Below are 15,462 nucleotides of genomic sequence, written 5' to 3' on the forward strand. Positions count from 1 at the left end.
GAAAGATATTTTCATACAAAGTTTTTTCTATTATGCATATATTTGTCTTCATTTCCTTCCCTCGAGGAATCATGCAGACTGTCGTCCTGTCAGAATGCAAAAGGTTTATAACAAAGACACTTTAGTTTCACAAGATGATATTTCTTAGGGACTTTTGGCTGAAGCCACACTAGCTAAAGCAATTTGATCCTGGTATATGAAATGCAGATTTATAGTAGAGCTGTGTGCTGCCTGGTCCAACAAAGATCCTGCATCAGCCTGTGTTTCCTAATCTGTGATCCATTGAAATTATTACCATTCTCTTCAAATAAATTCTCTTCTTTATTGAACACTTTCTCTCTATTGTGCTTATGAATCTTGCCATTTCTCTTTCAGAAATCAAGAATAGCCACATATGAAAAAATGTGGGCCTTTATGAATAGCAGGAGGCAGTCGGTGCTTGTCAAAAGTAACGAAGAAGGTATCCAGCGTGTACTCACCTCTGATTATGCCTTCCTAATGGAGTCAACTACCATTGAGTTTGTTACACAGCGGAACTGTAACCTGACACAGATTGGTGGCCTCATAGACTCCAAAGGTTATGGTGTCGGAACTCCTATGGGTAGGTTGCATGCCTTTCTTCTCTTTTTGTTAAATTGCAAGTGCAGCAATAGCACAATTTCCTCCCTTTGCTGGGTATTAGCTGGATTACAACAGCACCATGTGCTATTATTAATGTATCCATATTTAATATATAATACAATATATAAAAAGTATATAAGCACTTTACAAAAGGAAACAAACTAAATTAAAGAAGCTAAAACACAGGAGTGCCATATAATACAATAAATATTTTACTAGTAATGTACTTTAATCACTTCTTAAGAGAGGGAAAGCCTGTTGAAACCCATGAATCTTCAGCTGCCATTTGGTGCTTCCCATACTACAAAGAAGCGAGTTTTTGAAGGTTAGTGCTATTAGGAGAAGACCTGCTTGAGTTTTACTTTTTTATATAGGTGTGTGATCATGTTGAACATTACTGAGATGATATATATGAAGAGCTGTAAACACTCAAAGTGCTATTATCACCATCATTATAATTACTTTTTTCCATCAGTATGGGTGTGGTATATGTTATTGGCACAAGATTTCTCTTGCCATTGTAATCTAGGAAAGTCTGTGGTTGCCTGTAAAATTCAAGGCCCATTCTAGGGAGGTCTGTGTTTTTCTGAAGCGAATACGGTATTTTCCTTGAAAAGGGAACTCTCATCAAAGGTTACTGTAGATCAGGGATGGAAAACGGGTAGCCCTCCAAGTGTTTTTGAACTCCATCAGCCCTTGCCAGCATGGCTACTAGTTGGTGATGGTGGAAGTTGTAACCCGACAGCACTTGGAGGGCCACAGATTCCCCATCTGGGAATTCCCACTGGTGTGATAATGAATGAGTTCCTGGTCAGTCGTGTGGCATGTTTGGATTGAGGGAGTACCTTGCTGGAGTACCAGGCAGTGATGTACCTCTCTGGTGGAATATCTAAACTCATGGCTGGATTGTTTTATTGGAACACCTGTGTGCAAGCTGATCCACACCAGCATACATGGTGTTCAATGAATGGTCATTTAATAACCATAGACAGAGCAGGGATCCCAAACTTTTTTGGACACATTTGGTAACCTGAGAAACTATGGATCCCCACCATAAAATGATTGTCATTGGGGGGAAGGGCTTTCCTTGTCACAAAATGGTTCTTATGGGAGACATGTCTTGTCAAAAGGTAAAAATAAATTTTCAAGAAACTGTATGAGCTAGAGATTGGGTCTGAGCTCCAAATATCAGATCTTTTATTTGCCCTTGCAAAGCACAACAAAATAACCTCCTTCAACTAAGATGCTTAGAGAAACATATCCACCTGCAAAGACCACTCAAAGCCACTCATCAGTCCCAAATAAAAAGGGAAATTCCAACTTCAAAAGTCAGAAACAGGTAAAGCTGTGTCTTTAATGTACAATGTACTCTTGATCTGCCCATTAAAATAAAATTAACAGTAAAGCTAAAGCATTTTCCATTTCTATTCCCACCCTATTATATAAACAAACAAATAACAAACATTAGCTGCTCTTAGCTTGCGGGAATGATCATGATCTTCTGGCACCTATGCACAATTGTGTGCCAAAATAAATTTCCATGCATATGTTGCTAACTGTTATACAAATTTGATAACTCAATGAGGGAGAACTTTATTTTCAGATACATAGCCCTTGCTGTTAAAATAGCAGGTGCAATTAAGCAGTGTTATAATAGAGGTGAATTTAGGGCTCCCAATAGGAAAGCCAGCCATCAACGTCCCAGAATATGTAAAAATCTTTTGATATAAAAAGATAAATTATTCCCAACAATTCATTTTATTTGAAATGTTTGCCTTAAATGTTGGAAATAGATAATTTGTTGCTAACTTCTGAATGAAATATTGAATATATTATTCCATGCATTTGAGTAATGGTTGCTATTTTCTTCACACACCTGTAGAATAGATGCACAGTGCAGGGATGGACTTTGGTAATATGGTGCCCTGAGCGAGGACAAAATTTGGTGACCCCCAAATATTTCTTAATTTTTCAACAATTCATTTAGGGATGGTTGCTTTTTAATAGATCTTCTCGGTAGGTACCCGTATAAATATAGGTATTGTTGTGGTTGCTATTTTGCACCCCTCAGCTCAGTGCCCTGTGCAGGAGAACTGCCTGCACCACGCTAAATCTGGTGCTGCACATTGGTGCACAGTGAATGACAGCCTGCTACATAAGTAAGTATTATTTTGTGAAGTAGCATGTAATAATGGAAGTGGCAAAATTTTTGACAAGGAGAAGTTCTGCAAGCACATTCCCTTCAGGTATCCAGGTCCCATGTATAGAATTATTCACTGGAATATTCAGAATTGAGAAAATAGATAGTGGGTGATGCAAGTGAGAAGTTAAATACTGTGTATACACATAAACATGTCTGCATGTCTACAAGTCAGAGCTTGTAGGGCAGCGGCTGAAGAAGGAACAAAAAGGGTTTTCTTGTGTGAGTTTCTTGTGGCTGATTAGCTGCTTTCTCTGTGCAAAGGTCAGAGGGGGCAGGGCTTCTGTTGAGGTAGGGGATTAGCTGTGGGAGGAGCTTGTCAGAGCTTGTAGGGCAGCGGCTGAAGAAGGAACAAAAAGGGTTTTCTTGTGTGAGTTTCTTGTGGCTGATTAGCTGCTTTCTCTGTGCAAAGGTCAGAGGGGGCAGGGCTTCTGTTGAGGTAGGGGATTAGCTGTGGGAGGAGCTTGTCAGAGCTTGTAGGGCAGCGGCTGAAGAAGGAACAAAAAGGGTTTTCTTGTGTGAGTTTCTTGTGGCTGATTAGCTGCTTTCTCTGTGCAAAGGTCAGAGGGGGCAGGGCTTCTGTTGAGGTAGGGGATTAGCTGTGGGAGGAGCTTGTCAGAGCTTGTAGGGCAGCGGCTGAAGAAGGAACAAAAAGGGTTTTCTTGTGTGAGTTTCTTGTGGCTGATTAGCTGCTTTCTCTGTGCAAAGGTCAGAGGGGGCAGGGCTTCTGTTGAGGTAGGGGATTAGCTGTGGGAGGAGCTTGTCAGAGCTTGTAGGGCAGCGGCTGAAGAAGGAACAAAAAGGGTTTTCTTGTGTGAGTTTCTTGTGGCTGATTAGCTGCTTTCTCTGTGCAAAGGTCAGAGGGGGCAGGGCTTCTGTTGAGGTAGGGGATTAGCTGTGGGAGGAGCTTGTCAGAGCTTGTAGGGCAGCGGCTGAAGAAGGAACAAAAAGGGTTTTCTTGTGTGAGTTTCTTGTGGCTGATTAGCTGCTTTCTCTGTGCAAAGGTCAGAGGGGGCAGGGCTTCTGTTGAGGTAGGGGATTAGCTGTGGGAGGAGCTTGTCAGAGCTTGTAGGGCAGCGGCTGAAGAAGGAACAAAAAGGGTTTTCTTGTGTGAGTTTCTTGTGGCTGATTAGCTGCTTTCTCTGTGCAAAGGTCAGAGGGGGCAGGGCTTCTGTTGAGGTAGGGGATTAGCTGTGGGAGGAGCTTGTCAGAGCTTGTAGGGCAGCGGCGCGCGCAGTTTGATCCATCTTTTAGATTTAGGGGAGCTAGTCTCAAACGTTTGTTGGGGGAGATATAGGTTTATTTGGGGGGATTTATTTGTCCTGTCTTCACGCTTTTTATGATGGAGGACCGCTGTAGTCACCCCCAACGACACCTTCTCAAGATGGAGGGTGAGGGAACAGCTGCAGTCGCCTGTGGTTCCTGCGCAATGTTTGCCATCTTGCCAAAGGTTGCAGGCAGCTTTACCTGCAGCAATTGCATGTTGATTGCCCTCTTAAAAGACAAAGTCCAGCAACTGGAGGAACGTGTAGCTACGCTCCAAAGAATTAGAGAGCTGGAGCTCTTCTTGGAAGCAACAGAGCACACCGTCTCCACCAAGGAGGAGACAGGGGACTCCCCTGAGAAGGAGGCTAGTTCACCAACACAGGAGCCAGATATATGGAGAAACGTGACTCAAAGAAGTAGGAGGCCCAGGGTTCGCTCTGATTGTTTAGAAATACGCAATCGCTTTGAGGTCCTTTCCCCTAGCATGGAAGACGAAGAGCAGACTCCATTTGAGGATCTCTCCCTCATTACAGTCGATCAGGTATATGAAGACGAGCAGCAAAGGCAGTCTTCAGGGAATGTGCAGGCGACCTTGGAACGGACAGCTCACGGAAGAACCCCGACCAGACCTAAGAGGAGGCGTGTAGTGGTGATAGGGGATTCCCTACTGAGGGGAACAGAAGCAGTGATCTGTGGGCCTGACAAGATGTCTCGGGAAGTGTGCTGTCTCCCCGGGGCTAAGATCCAAGATGTAACTGAACGACTGCAAGGAATCATAAAACCCACTGACAAATACCCCTTCCTCTTGGTTCATGTGGGAACCAATGACACTGCAAGCAATAGCCTCCAGAAGATCAAAAGAGATTACGAGGCTCTGGGCAGGAAATTGAAGCAATTAAATGCACAAATTGTCATCTCATCTGTCCTCCCAGTTGAACGACGTGGCCCAGGGAGAGAGGGAAAAATAGTGGAAGTGAACAACTGGCTTCGCAAATGGTGTAAACAGGAACGGTTTGGATTCTTAGATCACGGAATGCAGTTTCTTGAAGATGGACTTCTGGCAAGCGATGGGCTGCACCTCACAACGGTTGGTAGGAATGTTTTTGCAAAAAATCTCAGAAACCTCATCAGGAGGGCTTTAAACTGACTAATGTGGGGGAGGGAGACAGTGCTCCTGAAGGTAGGAGTCTATCAATTGATGAAGATGATCATCCAAATGTCATAGACCGAATGGAGCAAACAGCACGCAGACCTAGTGGTGGGAGGAAAAAATCCTTAAATAAGAGACACGGGGGAATGATTAATGGACTTCAATGTCTGTACACTAATGCGCAAAGTATGGGAAATAAACAAGATGAGCTTGAGCTCTTGGTACAGCAAACTAAATATGACATAATAGGCATCACTGAAACCTGGTGGGATAAGTCCCACGATTGGAATGTAATAATGGAGGGATACAATCTATTTCAGAGAAACAGACCAGACAAGAAAGGAGGAGGAGTGGCGTTATATGTCAGGGATGTGTATACCTGTGAAGAGATCCAAGATTTAGAACCTCAAAGCCAAAGTGAGAGCATTTGGGTCAAAATTAAGGGAGAGAAGAATAACAGTGACCTCATTGTGGGAGTTTACTATAGATCCCCAAGCCAAACGGAGGACATAGATGATGCCTTCCTGGAACAGATGGCCAAGCATGCAAAAGGAAGGGAGATAGTAGTAATGGGGGACTTCAATTACCCGGATATTTGTTGGATGTCAAACTCAGCCAAGAGCATAAGGTCAAACAGATTCCTCACTGGCCTTGCAGACAACTTCATTGTCCAGAAAGTGGGAGAAGCTACAAGAGGAACAGCCATTTTAGATCTGGTCCTAACCAATGTTGATGACCTGGTTAGTGGGGTAGAAGTGGAAGGATCATTAGGCGCGAGTGATCATGCTCTTCTGAAGTTTACTATACAGCGGAAAGGAGCAGCCAAGCATACTAGGACTCAATTTCTCGACTTTAAGAAAGCCGACTTCATAAAACTTAGGGAAGTGCTGGGTGAGATCCCATGGACAGTAATACTAAAAGGAAAGGGAGTTCATGATGGCTGGGAGTTTGTTAAGAGGGAGATAGTAAAAGCACAACTTCAGGCAATACCAATGAGACGGAAACATGGAAGGTGCCTAAAGAAGCCAGGGTGGCTATCTAAAGAACTTTTAACTGAGTTAAGATTAAAAAAGGATGTGTACAAAAAATGGAAAAGGGGGGAAACCACCAAAGAGGAATTCAAACAAATAGCCAGCACGTGTAGACACAAAGTCAGAAAAGCTAAAGCACAGAATGAACTCAGGCTTGCTAGAGAGGTTAAAAGCAACAAAAAAGGCTTTTATGGGTATGTTCGTAGCAAAAGGAAGAACAAAGAAACAGTGGGGTCACTCAGAGGAGAAGATGGTGAAATGCAAACAGGGGACACAGAAAGGGCTGAACTCCTCAATGCCTTCTTTGCCTCGGTCTTCTCCGATAAAGAAAACAATGCCCGACCTGAAGAATTTGGAGCAAATGATTCAGCAGAGGAAACACAGCCCAGAATAACTAAGGAGATAGTACAAGAATACTTGGCTAGTCTAGATGTATTCAAGTCTCCAGGGCCAGATGAACTGCATCCAAGAGTATTAAAAGAACTGGCAGATGTGATTTCAGAACCACTGGCAGTCATCTTTGAGAATTCCTGGAGAACAGGCGAAGTCCCGGCAGACTGGAGGAGGGCAAATGTTGTCCCTATTTTCAAAAAGGGGAAAAGAGAGGACCCAAATAATTACCGCCCAGTCAGTCTGACATCAATACCAGGGAAGATTCTGGAGCAGATCATTAAGCAAACAGTCTGTGAGCACCTGGAAAGGAATGCTGTGATCACCAATAGTCAGCATGGATTTCTGAAAAATAAGTCATGTCAGACTAACCTGATCTCGTTTTTTGACAGAATTACAAGCCTGGTAGATGAAGGGAACGCAGTGGATGTAGCCTACCTTGATTTCAGCAAGGCATTTGACAAGGTGCCCCATGATATTCTTGTAAAGAAGCTGGTAAAATGCGGTCTTGACTATGCTACCACTCAGTGGATTTGTAACTGGCTGACTGACCGAACCCAAAGGGTGCTCATCAATGGTTCCTCTTCATCCTGGAGAAGAGTGACTAGTGGGGTGCCACAGGGTTCTGTCTTGGGCCCGGTCTTATTCAACATCTTTATCAACGACTTGGATGATGGACTCAAGGGCATCCTGATCAAATTTGCAGATGACACCAAACTGGGAGGGGTGGCTAACACCCCAGAGGACAGGAACACACTTCAAAACGACCTTGACAGATTAGAGAACTGGGCCAAAACAAACAAGATGAATTTTAACAGGGAGAAATGTAAAGTATTGCACTTGGGCAAAAAAAATGAGAGGCACAAATACAAGATGGGTGACACCTGGCTTGAGAGCACTACATGTGAAAAGGATCTAGGAGTCTTGGTTGACCACAAACTTGACATGAGCCAACAGTGTGACGCGGCAGCTAAAAAAGCCAATGCAATTCTGGGCTGCATCAATAGGAGTATAGCATCTAGATCAAGGGAAGTAATAGTGCCACTGTATTCTGCTCTGGTCAGACCTCACCTGGAGTACTGTGTCCAGTTCTGGGCACCACAGTTCAAGAAGGACATTGACAAACTGGAACGTGTCCAGAGGAGGGCAACCAAAATGGTCAAAGGCCTGGAAACGATGCCTTATGAGGAACGGCTAAGGGAGCTGGGCATGTTTAGCCTGGAGAAGAGGAGGTTAAGGGGTGATATGATAGCCATGTTCAAATATATAAAAGGATGTCACATAGAGGAGGGAGAAAGGTTGTTTTCTGCTGCTCCAGAGAAGCGGACACGGAGCAATGGTTCCAAACTACAAGAAAGAAGATTCCACCTAAACATTAGGAAGAACTTCCTGACAGTAAGAGCTGTTCGACAGTGGAATTTGCTGCCAAGGAGTGTGGTGGAGTCTCCTTCTTTGGAGGTCTTTAAGCAGAGGCTTGACAACCATATGTCAGGAGTGCTCTGATGGTGTTTCCTGCTTGGCAGGGGGTTGGACTCGATGGCCCTTGTGGTCTCTTCCAACTCTATGATTCTATGATTCTATGATTCTATGATTCTATATCAGTGCCTGGGATGTGCAAGTCAATAGGTAGCTATGGTAGGTAGAGGTGCCTGGAAAATACAGTATAAGGGAGAACTGTGTTTTTTTGGCACATCATCTTCAATGTTTCTGCCCCAGGTGGTCATCAGAAGACCTTGTAACTATGAGTTTGCTTTTCTCCCCCTTTTCCTCCCAAGCTGTTTTCAGTTTGTGTCATGTATTTTTAGATGGTACATCTGAGAGCAATGATTGCTTTTTTAAAAAAGTAATCTAGAACCCACTGGGAGTCTTTTTTTGGCTGAATAAAAAAAAATCTGAATAAGTTTTGTCAAGACCATTCAAGGAAAAATAAGCAAGCAAGCTAGAGGGAAAGAAATTGCCAGAGTGAGCCAGAGTGCATAGAATAATAAAAAGCTGTGGTACATTTAGCTTCAGCTTGCACACTACAACTTACTCTACTTATCTAGGCTGATATGCCTAGATAGATAGAGAAATCTATGGATCTGTAAGAATGCCCAATGTGTATGTGGTTATGTCATTTGATTACAACCATAGTGTCTTTGGAGAAATCAAAATTACACATTGACTTTTCACACCAGCAACAGATCCACTTACTGTATAAGATGTGTCCAGTGTGACTAGGGATGAAATAAATAAATCCACCTAAGATTATAGTCAAACCAGTATATAAGCTATGTATGCCTGTCTATCTACCCCAGAATCTGTGGTACACATCACACAAAATGAAGACGACTTGAAATTTCATCGTGACAGATGTTTCATTCTGTGTTCAGTGGTTTGCCAGGAATATTGAGAGCTACCTCTCAGTATCACCCATATCAGCAAGCTGAATGGATGGATGAATGAATGAATCTTTATTTGCATCAGCCATCGGCCATAGCAATAAAACAACAATACGATATACAAAGAATAGAAATAACAAGTCAGTTATATAAAATACATTTTAGGGTTTTGAATCAATAGTCAAACAGTGGATCTTATTCTAATTGCCCCAGCTAAGAACCTTGCAACCTTTGCTGTCACCTGCTCATCTTATCAGCAAGTTGCTGTCTTGAGAAACAGTGGAGTGCACCTCCTGGGGTTAAGTCAAACCACTGTGTTTGCAGTACCCCCTGGGGCGCAAGTCCGGGCAGTGTAAATGGAGACCCTGGGCTGCCCAGACAACAAGCCCCCCCCCCCAGCCTCACTAGTGTGGTCCAAAGGAAATACATGTGGCACCAGCTTGGCTGCAGGAGTTGCTGGAAGGAGGTGTACAAAGCCATCCAATTATCTTAGGGAGTCCACTTTGGATATGTGTAGGGTTTACTGCTTAGTCTTGTCTTCTCCCAAGATATCCCACAAGGCAGCCGAGGTTTAGGATCAACAAGTAGCCTGCAAAGATTTTGCATGTTTCATTTAAACTGTACAGACCTTCTAGGCTTTCCTAACTCCGTGGAGGTATCTCAGGTACATAAATGCCACCGATTTTCCAGTTGCTTTGAGGGTCCTCCTCTAGAGGGGGTCCTCCTAGAACTTAAGGCCTTTTGGGGCTTTCTCTTCTGTTCTACCCCTTTGATGCTGATGCACACATTAGCAGCACTTTGTGAGCCAGCACACCATTGGATGAGTCTGAAGGGAACCCATTTGCACATAAGCTTTCCAACACAGGGACAGGAACCCTTGCTAATATTTCAGTTTTACAAAGCTGATTCCTGGACATCTTCCATTTGCTTTTGACACTCCCCCCCCCCCAATAACTTGGTCAACAGCAATTCTGGATTCACTCCCCTGACTGTACCATGATTATGGAAAAAGTGCTTACAAGAAAAAGAACTAAAATGTAAGTAATTGTGGAAGATAGATAGGGTCTAAAATCTTTCTTCTCTTCCTTGTGGACAAACTCTTGCCTCTGTTAAGAATGTTGCTTCCATCTTGTTTCAAATAACGTTGTCAGAAAAGCTTCATGCTGTCAGGCCATCTAAAAGTTGTTCAGCATCTATCAGAAGAAAAAGAATATGAATAAATACACAGCCTTCCAGCAGAGTTACACTGGCTCAAACCCCTTGAAACCAACATACTCATGTAAGTTCAAAAGTTTAGACTAAAACCCTGAGGCTTTCACATCACTTGTGTCTATCTAGAATTCAATTTTCACCATATTTTGTATGGTGATCTATGGAGGTTCTGTGATCGAGTGAAGGTCTCTGCTGTAGACCTCCACTTTACTTTTCTTTGTACATTGTTTTATTATTCTTTTCCAGCTGTTGTTGTCAGTTTCCAGCTTAGTTGCTGTCATCTGTACCAGAGAGAGAAAGAGAGAGATAAACTTGATTGGACAGACAAAGAGGTTGGTCGGCTTCCTTGATTCAAGGAATCTTTTCTCTGGCAGACATTAAAGCATCTATTTTGGCAGCATTATTAGTATTGTTTGTGGGGATTTTTCTTTCCTTCTCTGTTGTCAGTCATCTGAGGAGCACATGATTAAAATGGCGTTTGGAATAAGCTCATTTTGAAGACCTGTCGTGTTCATATTATTTCATCGGACATAGCGTCTAGAAAGAGGGATCTCACACTCCATTCCCTTAAATTGAAGGCTTCGCCACAGAAAAAGGGGTTTCAGGCAATAATTAATGATCTGCTGCTTCATACCTCTGCTAGGAATATGACTTCATGAATTATTTATCCTTATCCAAGGCAGTAATGAATGCATTACAATGCTGCTGTTCTACCTTTGTGTGAGGAGTCCCTGCTTCAAGTAGGCTTTAAACTCACCGTGTAATTTTGTGTGATATTTAAATGCTATGCAATGGCCAATAATAAACTGTTTAGGTTACCCAGCTGGCATTACTTGTCTTTTACCTCCCGGGAGTGATTTCAAACTTCATGCTTTTGTGATACTGAATTGTGCAATGCTAGCTTTGCCTTTTCAAGAATTCATCCCATTATTTACCCAAGTACCCATCTTTCAAACTCTGCTCCAGATTTGCATCTTCATTTAGGCAGACTGATACTGCAGGGAAAGCAAGTGCCTTCCTTTTCTTGCTTCCTGTATGGTTCTTATAGGAATATCTCATAAGCAGACATTTATATTAACTCTATAGCCAGTTTCTGCCTAAGTCCATAGCTGTTGTGAAAGTCATCGCTGTTGTTGCTGTCACTGGAATTTCAGAGAGCTGCTATATTTGAAATAGTAAAGGTAAAGGGACCCCTGACGATTAGGTCCAGTCGTGACCAACTCTGGGGTTGCGGCGCTCATCTCACTTTATTGGCTGAGGGAGCCGGCGTACAGCTTCCGGGTCATGTGGCCAGCCTAAGCTGCTTCTGGCAAACCAGAGCAGCACACGGAAACACCGTTTGCCTTCCCGCCTGAGCGGTACCTATTTATCTACTTGCACTTTGACATGCTTTTGAACTGCTAGGTGGGCAGGAGCAGGGACCGAGCAACGGGAGCGCACCACGTTGCGGGGATTCGAACTGCCAGCCTTCTGATCGGCAAGTCCTAGGCTCTGTGGTTTAACCCACAGTGCCACCCGCATCCCGTACTATTTTAAATAGTAGGTGCACACTAGTTCATCACCCTCACCCCTCAAAAAAGGAGGAAAGAGAGGACAGAAGATTTTGCTCAGCGATTGGTACCAGAGTTGCAAATAGCATCTGTGGTGATGATTGTACAATGAATTTCTACCATGCCCCATCTCTAGGAATCAAGGTTTACAAACACAAAATAGGAGACGTAGAATGACCAATTAAAATTATATTTATTATAAATGAATTAGAATTAATCCACCCCTCTGTGACACTAGTTGTTAACAGCTAGCTGAAACAAACAAACAAACAAAGTCCAGAAAATACTGCAAAAACAGATCAGGATCAATGTTTCCAAATTGGTTTAAAAAAAGAACTTGGGTGCACTGTTGGACAATATGGCCGAAGTTAGATGGATGATAGACAAGTATAGCAGGTAGCCAGAATCTGAAATATATAAACCTCACAAGCACTGTTGCATTAAACTCAACTGTCAGACCAGAAGTTTCCAGCAGAGCAACAAATTAACAAAAGAATGATCTGTATTTCTATGGAAACACCCAGACAAAAGGTATCATAAAAGGATTATTTTGAAAGCTATAGCCCATATTGCATTAGGATATTTTATATTTTTCTGCTTCTTAGCAGTTTTTCAGCAGTTGTAATAAAGGGATTAGGTATTTGCCAGCTTTCTTTTCTCCTCTAATACATTCTCTATACGTTTTTTTTAAATACAAAATTCTCCTTTCCCTTACTGGGACCTAAAGTGCAGGTTATACTTTCCACCTACTAAGACATTCTTCATAATGCCTTAATAGCCAACACACACACACACACCGCCAATGGAGGAATGGGGGTGTTTGGGTGGAGACGAGCCCTAAAGACAACCCCGTTCTCTACGCTGCATGATGGCAATCATGTAGGATGGGCAAGAAGTGGGTGGGACTCTTTCTGCCAGTGAAAGGGACTTTTCTGTCTCTGAATACATCAGAGTGCACCAAGCAGAAATCAAATAACATAACTAGGCAGAGAACAAATAATATAACTAAGTATAAGCCTGCTTCCTGCAATCTTATGCTGAGGGTAAGGGTGAGGACAAATTTGATTTTGTTCGCATTTTGCTAAGAAACTGCCTGATTCTCACTTCTCAAACCCAAAGATTCTTGTTGTCCTGGCTTCTTTTAGGAGGATGGGCAGTATATACATTTAATAAAAGCTTTTTTTTATAAAATGAACCAAAATACAGCTATCCTTTCAAATTCATACCCCTCCAGATTTTGCTTTTTTTTTTTTTTTTTGCAGTGCACATTTGTGAGACAGTTGTGTACCAAAATGCATATATTAGGGGATTGTTTCATAAAATCCATATATGTCAGTGAGGATAACATTAAATGTATTACATTAGGAGAAATTACTTGCAATAATGTCTATATTAGTCAAAACTACAGCCAAAATGTTTATTAGGAGAAATTCACACTAAAACACTGAGACTAAATTTTCATGAGGGTTAAAAAATAAATAAATCAAAAATTGCTGTAGATAATTGGAAAACTGAATTTAAGATTGTAAAAAATGTGAAACGGAGAGAAGCTGAAAATGACAGATTCTTCCATCACTAGTTGATACATGTCTGTGGTATGAAAACAAACACAGTTTATCTGCAGAGTTCAAGTTTGTGTGTGCGCTTAAAGTGCATGTGGTAGTTGGCGATATCTATGAATTGTGCCAACGTGAAGAGAAACCGGGGAACAAATATTACAACTTATTGCCGCACTGAGGAAAGTAATTGTTACATGTGAACTGGGAAATATGGCAGATGAGCTGATTAGGGATCTTACTGAGCAAACTATACGCCTTGCAAAAAAGAATCGGGAGGGAAAAAATAATGAGGATACAGGAGGCACAGTTCAAGTTGCAGAAAAATGCAATGAAAAGGCACATAAATGCTTACAAAGAGAATATGTATGAAAAATCACAGACCCAGAAAACGCAAAGTACAAGAAAAGACGTGGTTTCATTGTGGATATACATAAACTAAACTACACAGGATGCCCTGCAATCACTAAGCTCAGTGCAATCACTGAAGAAAGACTGGGCATTTGACAGAGATATGCCAGAGCAGCTAATCCAGTCAAGACATAATTATTTACTGTCATGCAATTATGGTGACAGATGCTGTTTTGAGTGTGAACAGAATCAGCTCCTCATATACTGAAGGGGGGGCGGGGATGACCTGCGCACAGTTAATATTTCTGCCACATCCTCAGACTGCAGGAGAAATGTTGGACTCAGCAATCTCCATCCTATTATTTTCAATCTACGTGTATTGCTTCGTACATTTGCAACTCGCTTGGCAAACATTGCACTTGATAAGCTATTGAGACATCCCTGTCCATGGCCATCTGCTTGTAAATGTGACTTTTGTTTTGGTATACATGTATTTTCTGTACCTGCATTTGCAAAAGCACTCCTATAATGGAAACACTTTTATTTTTTTTGCATTCATCTTCAGGAGTAGTATATGGGCAGATAGCTTGCCCTCAGCTAATCACTACAGCACTTCAAACACCAGTTTCAGTTGTGACTAAGTACCATTTTAAGAAGAAACTTTGCTCCACACATTGATTTGTCAGTCTATGAAGTTAAAGTGAGACATGACATGACACCTATTATTAAATAAGTGACTATTTCCAGTCAGAGTCCAGGACCACTGTATTAGAGAAGCTTAAGAACTTAGTACACAAAAAGACACTTTGGAAGAGAGTGACTCATCAGAACGGGTTTCCTCTATAATCATAGCAAAGAATGGAAGCATTCGCCTTTGGGTGGATTTCAGAGAGCTGAATTAAATCTTTGTGACTGACAGCTATCCATTGCCACACACAGAAGAGGTATTTGCAGAAAGCTACAGAGCAAAGATGTTTTCTGTCACTTGGAAGAGTGCCAAGTGTTTCATGAAATCAGCATAGTATGTATTACACATGCTGCATAATTTGGTTTTGCATATCCACCATGCAGATGAGCTTCAACACCAAGCACTGTTTAAAGAATGATGTGATTTGGCAGGATTGGTTGATACAGGCTGAATTGCTCTCAGATGTGTGGTAAGGAGTGAGAGCATGCTTGAGCCCCCCGCAATATTACTTCATCCTATTTTAAAAGAGAAAACGGCTTTATACAAATGAGTGCATCGTAAGTAACCAAACAGATACCCATTTAGCAAAATATTATTCTGGTGGCTATGAGCCAGACTATGAACGATTTGAGCCTTTATGCGTTGCCTATGATGGCAGACTGGCTTGCAGCCTGTGTGCTAAAATAAAAAACAGTACAGATGTTTAGCGGCTCTCTCTTCCCAAATGCAACAAAATTGTGCTCCCAGGTGCTTTGTGTGCATATTTTCACAGAGCTACAGTGTTCCCAGTAGTTTAAGCAACAGCATTACTGCGATTACATTTCCTTTCTGCTGCTTTCAAATCAGTTTTATGAAAATTTGCTACAGTCCCCCCCAGGACCGAAAAGGGATGGGGACAGGGTGTAAGTAGAAGAAAATGGAAACGTAGGTTTTGCGGATTCCTTCAGTTTTATATTATTCACCATTTATGCATTCCCAATAGCTCATTCCCTTGGCCTGAAATTTATAATAATGATAAGAGGTGTTATAAATGTGCTCTTTGGTCTCCCTTTAGGATCCTGTTTCT

The 15,462-nt window shown here is 42.1% G+C and overlaps 1 protein-coding gene and 1 long non-coding RNA gene across 4 annotated transcripts in view; one reads left to right on the top strand and one right to left on the bottom strand.

Moving 5' to 3' along the window:
- GRIK2 (glutamate ionotropic receptor kainate type subunit 2) overlaps positions 1-15,462 on the top strand; it is a 439,072-nt gene that overhangs the window by 393,863 nt on the left and 29,747 nt on the right. For all 3 annotated transcript variants that reach the window (XM_053381541.1, XM_053381543.1, XM_053381542.1), the window contains exon 15: positions 376-601. In XM_053381541.1, coding sequence (XP_053237516.1) covers positions 376-601 — 226 coding nt within the window. The remainder of the gene's footprint in view (positions 1-375; positions 602-15,462) is intronic.
- The window catches only part of LOC128410380 (uncharacterized), a 33,542-nt gene continuing 28,021 nt past the window's right edge, over positions 9,942-15,462 (bottom strand). Inside the window, exon 3 of the long non-coding RNA XR_008329477.1 lies at positions 9,942-10,232. This is a non-coding gene — a long non-coding RNA (uncharacterized LOC128410380). The remainder of the gene's footprint in view (positions 10,233-15,462) is intronic.

Source organism: Podarcis raffonei, chromosome 3, assembly GCF_027172205.1.
Source record: "Podarcis raffonei isolate rPodRaf1 chromosome 3, rPodRaf1.pri, whole genome shotgun sequence".
Taxonomy (NCBI): Eukaryota; Metazoa; Chordata; class Lepidosauria; order Squamata; family Lacertidae; genus Podarcis; species Podarcis raffonei.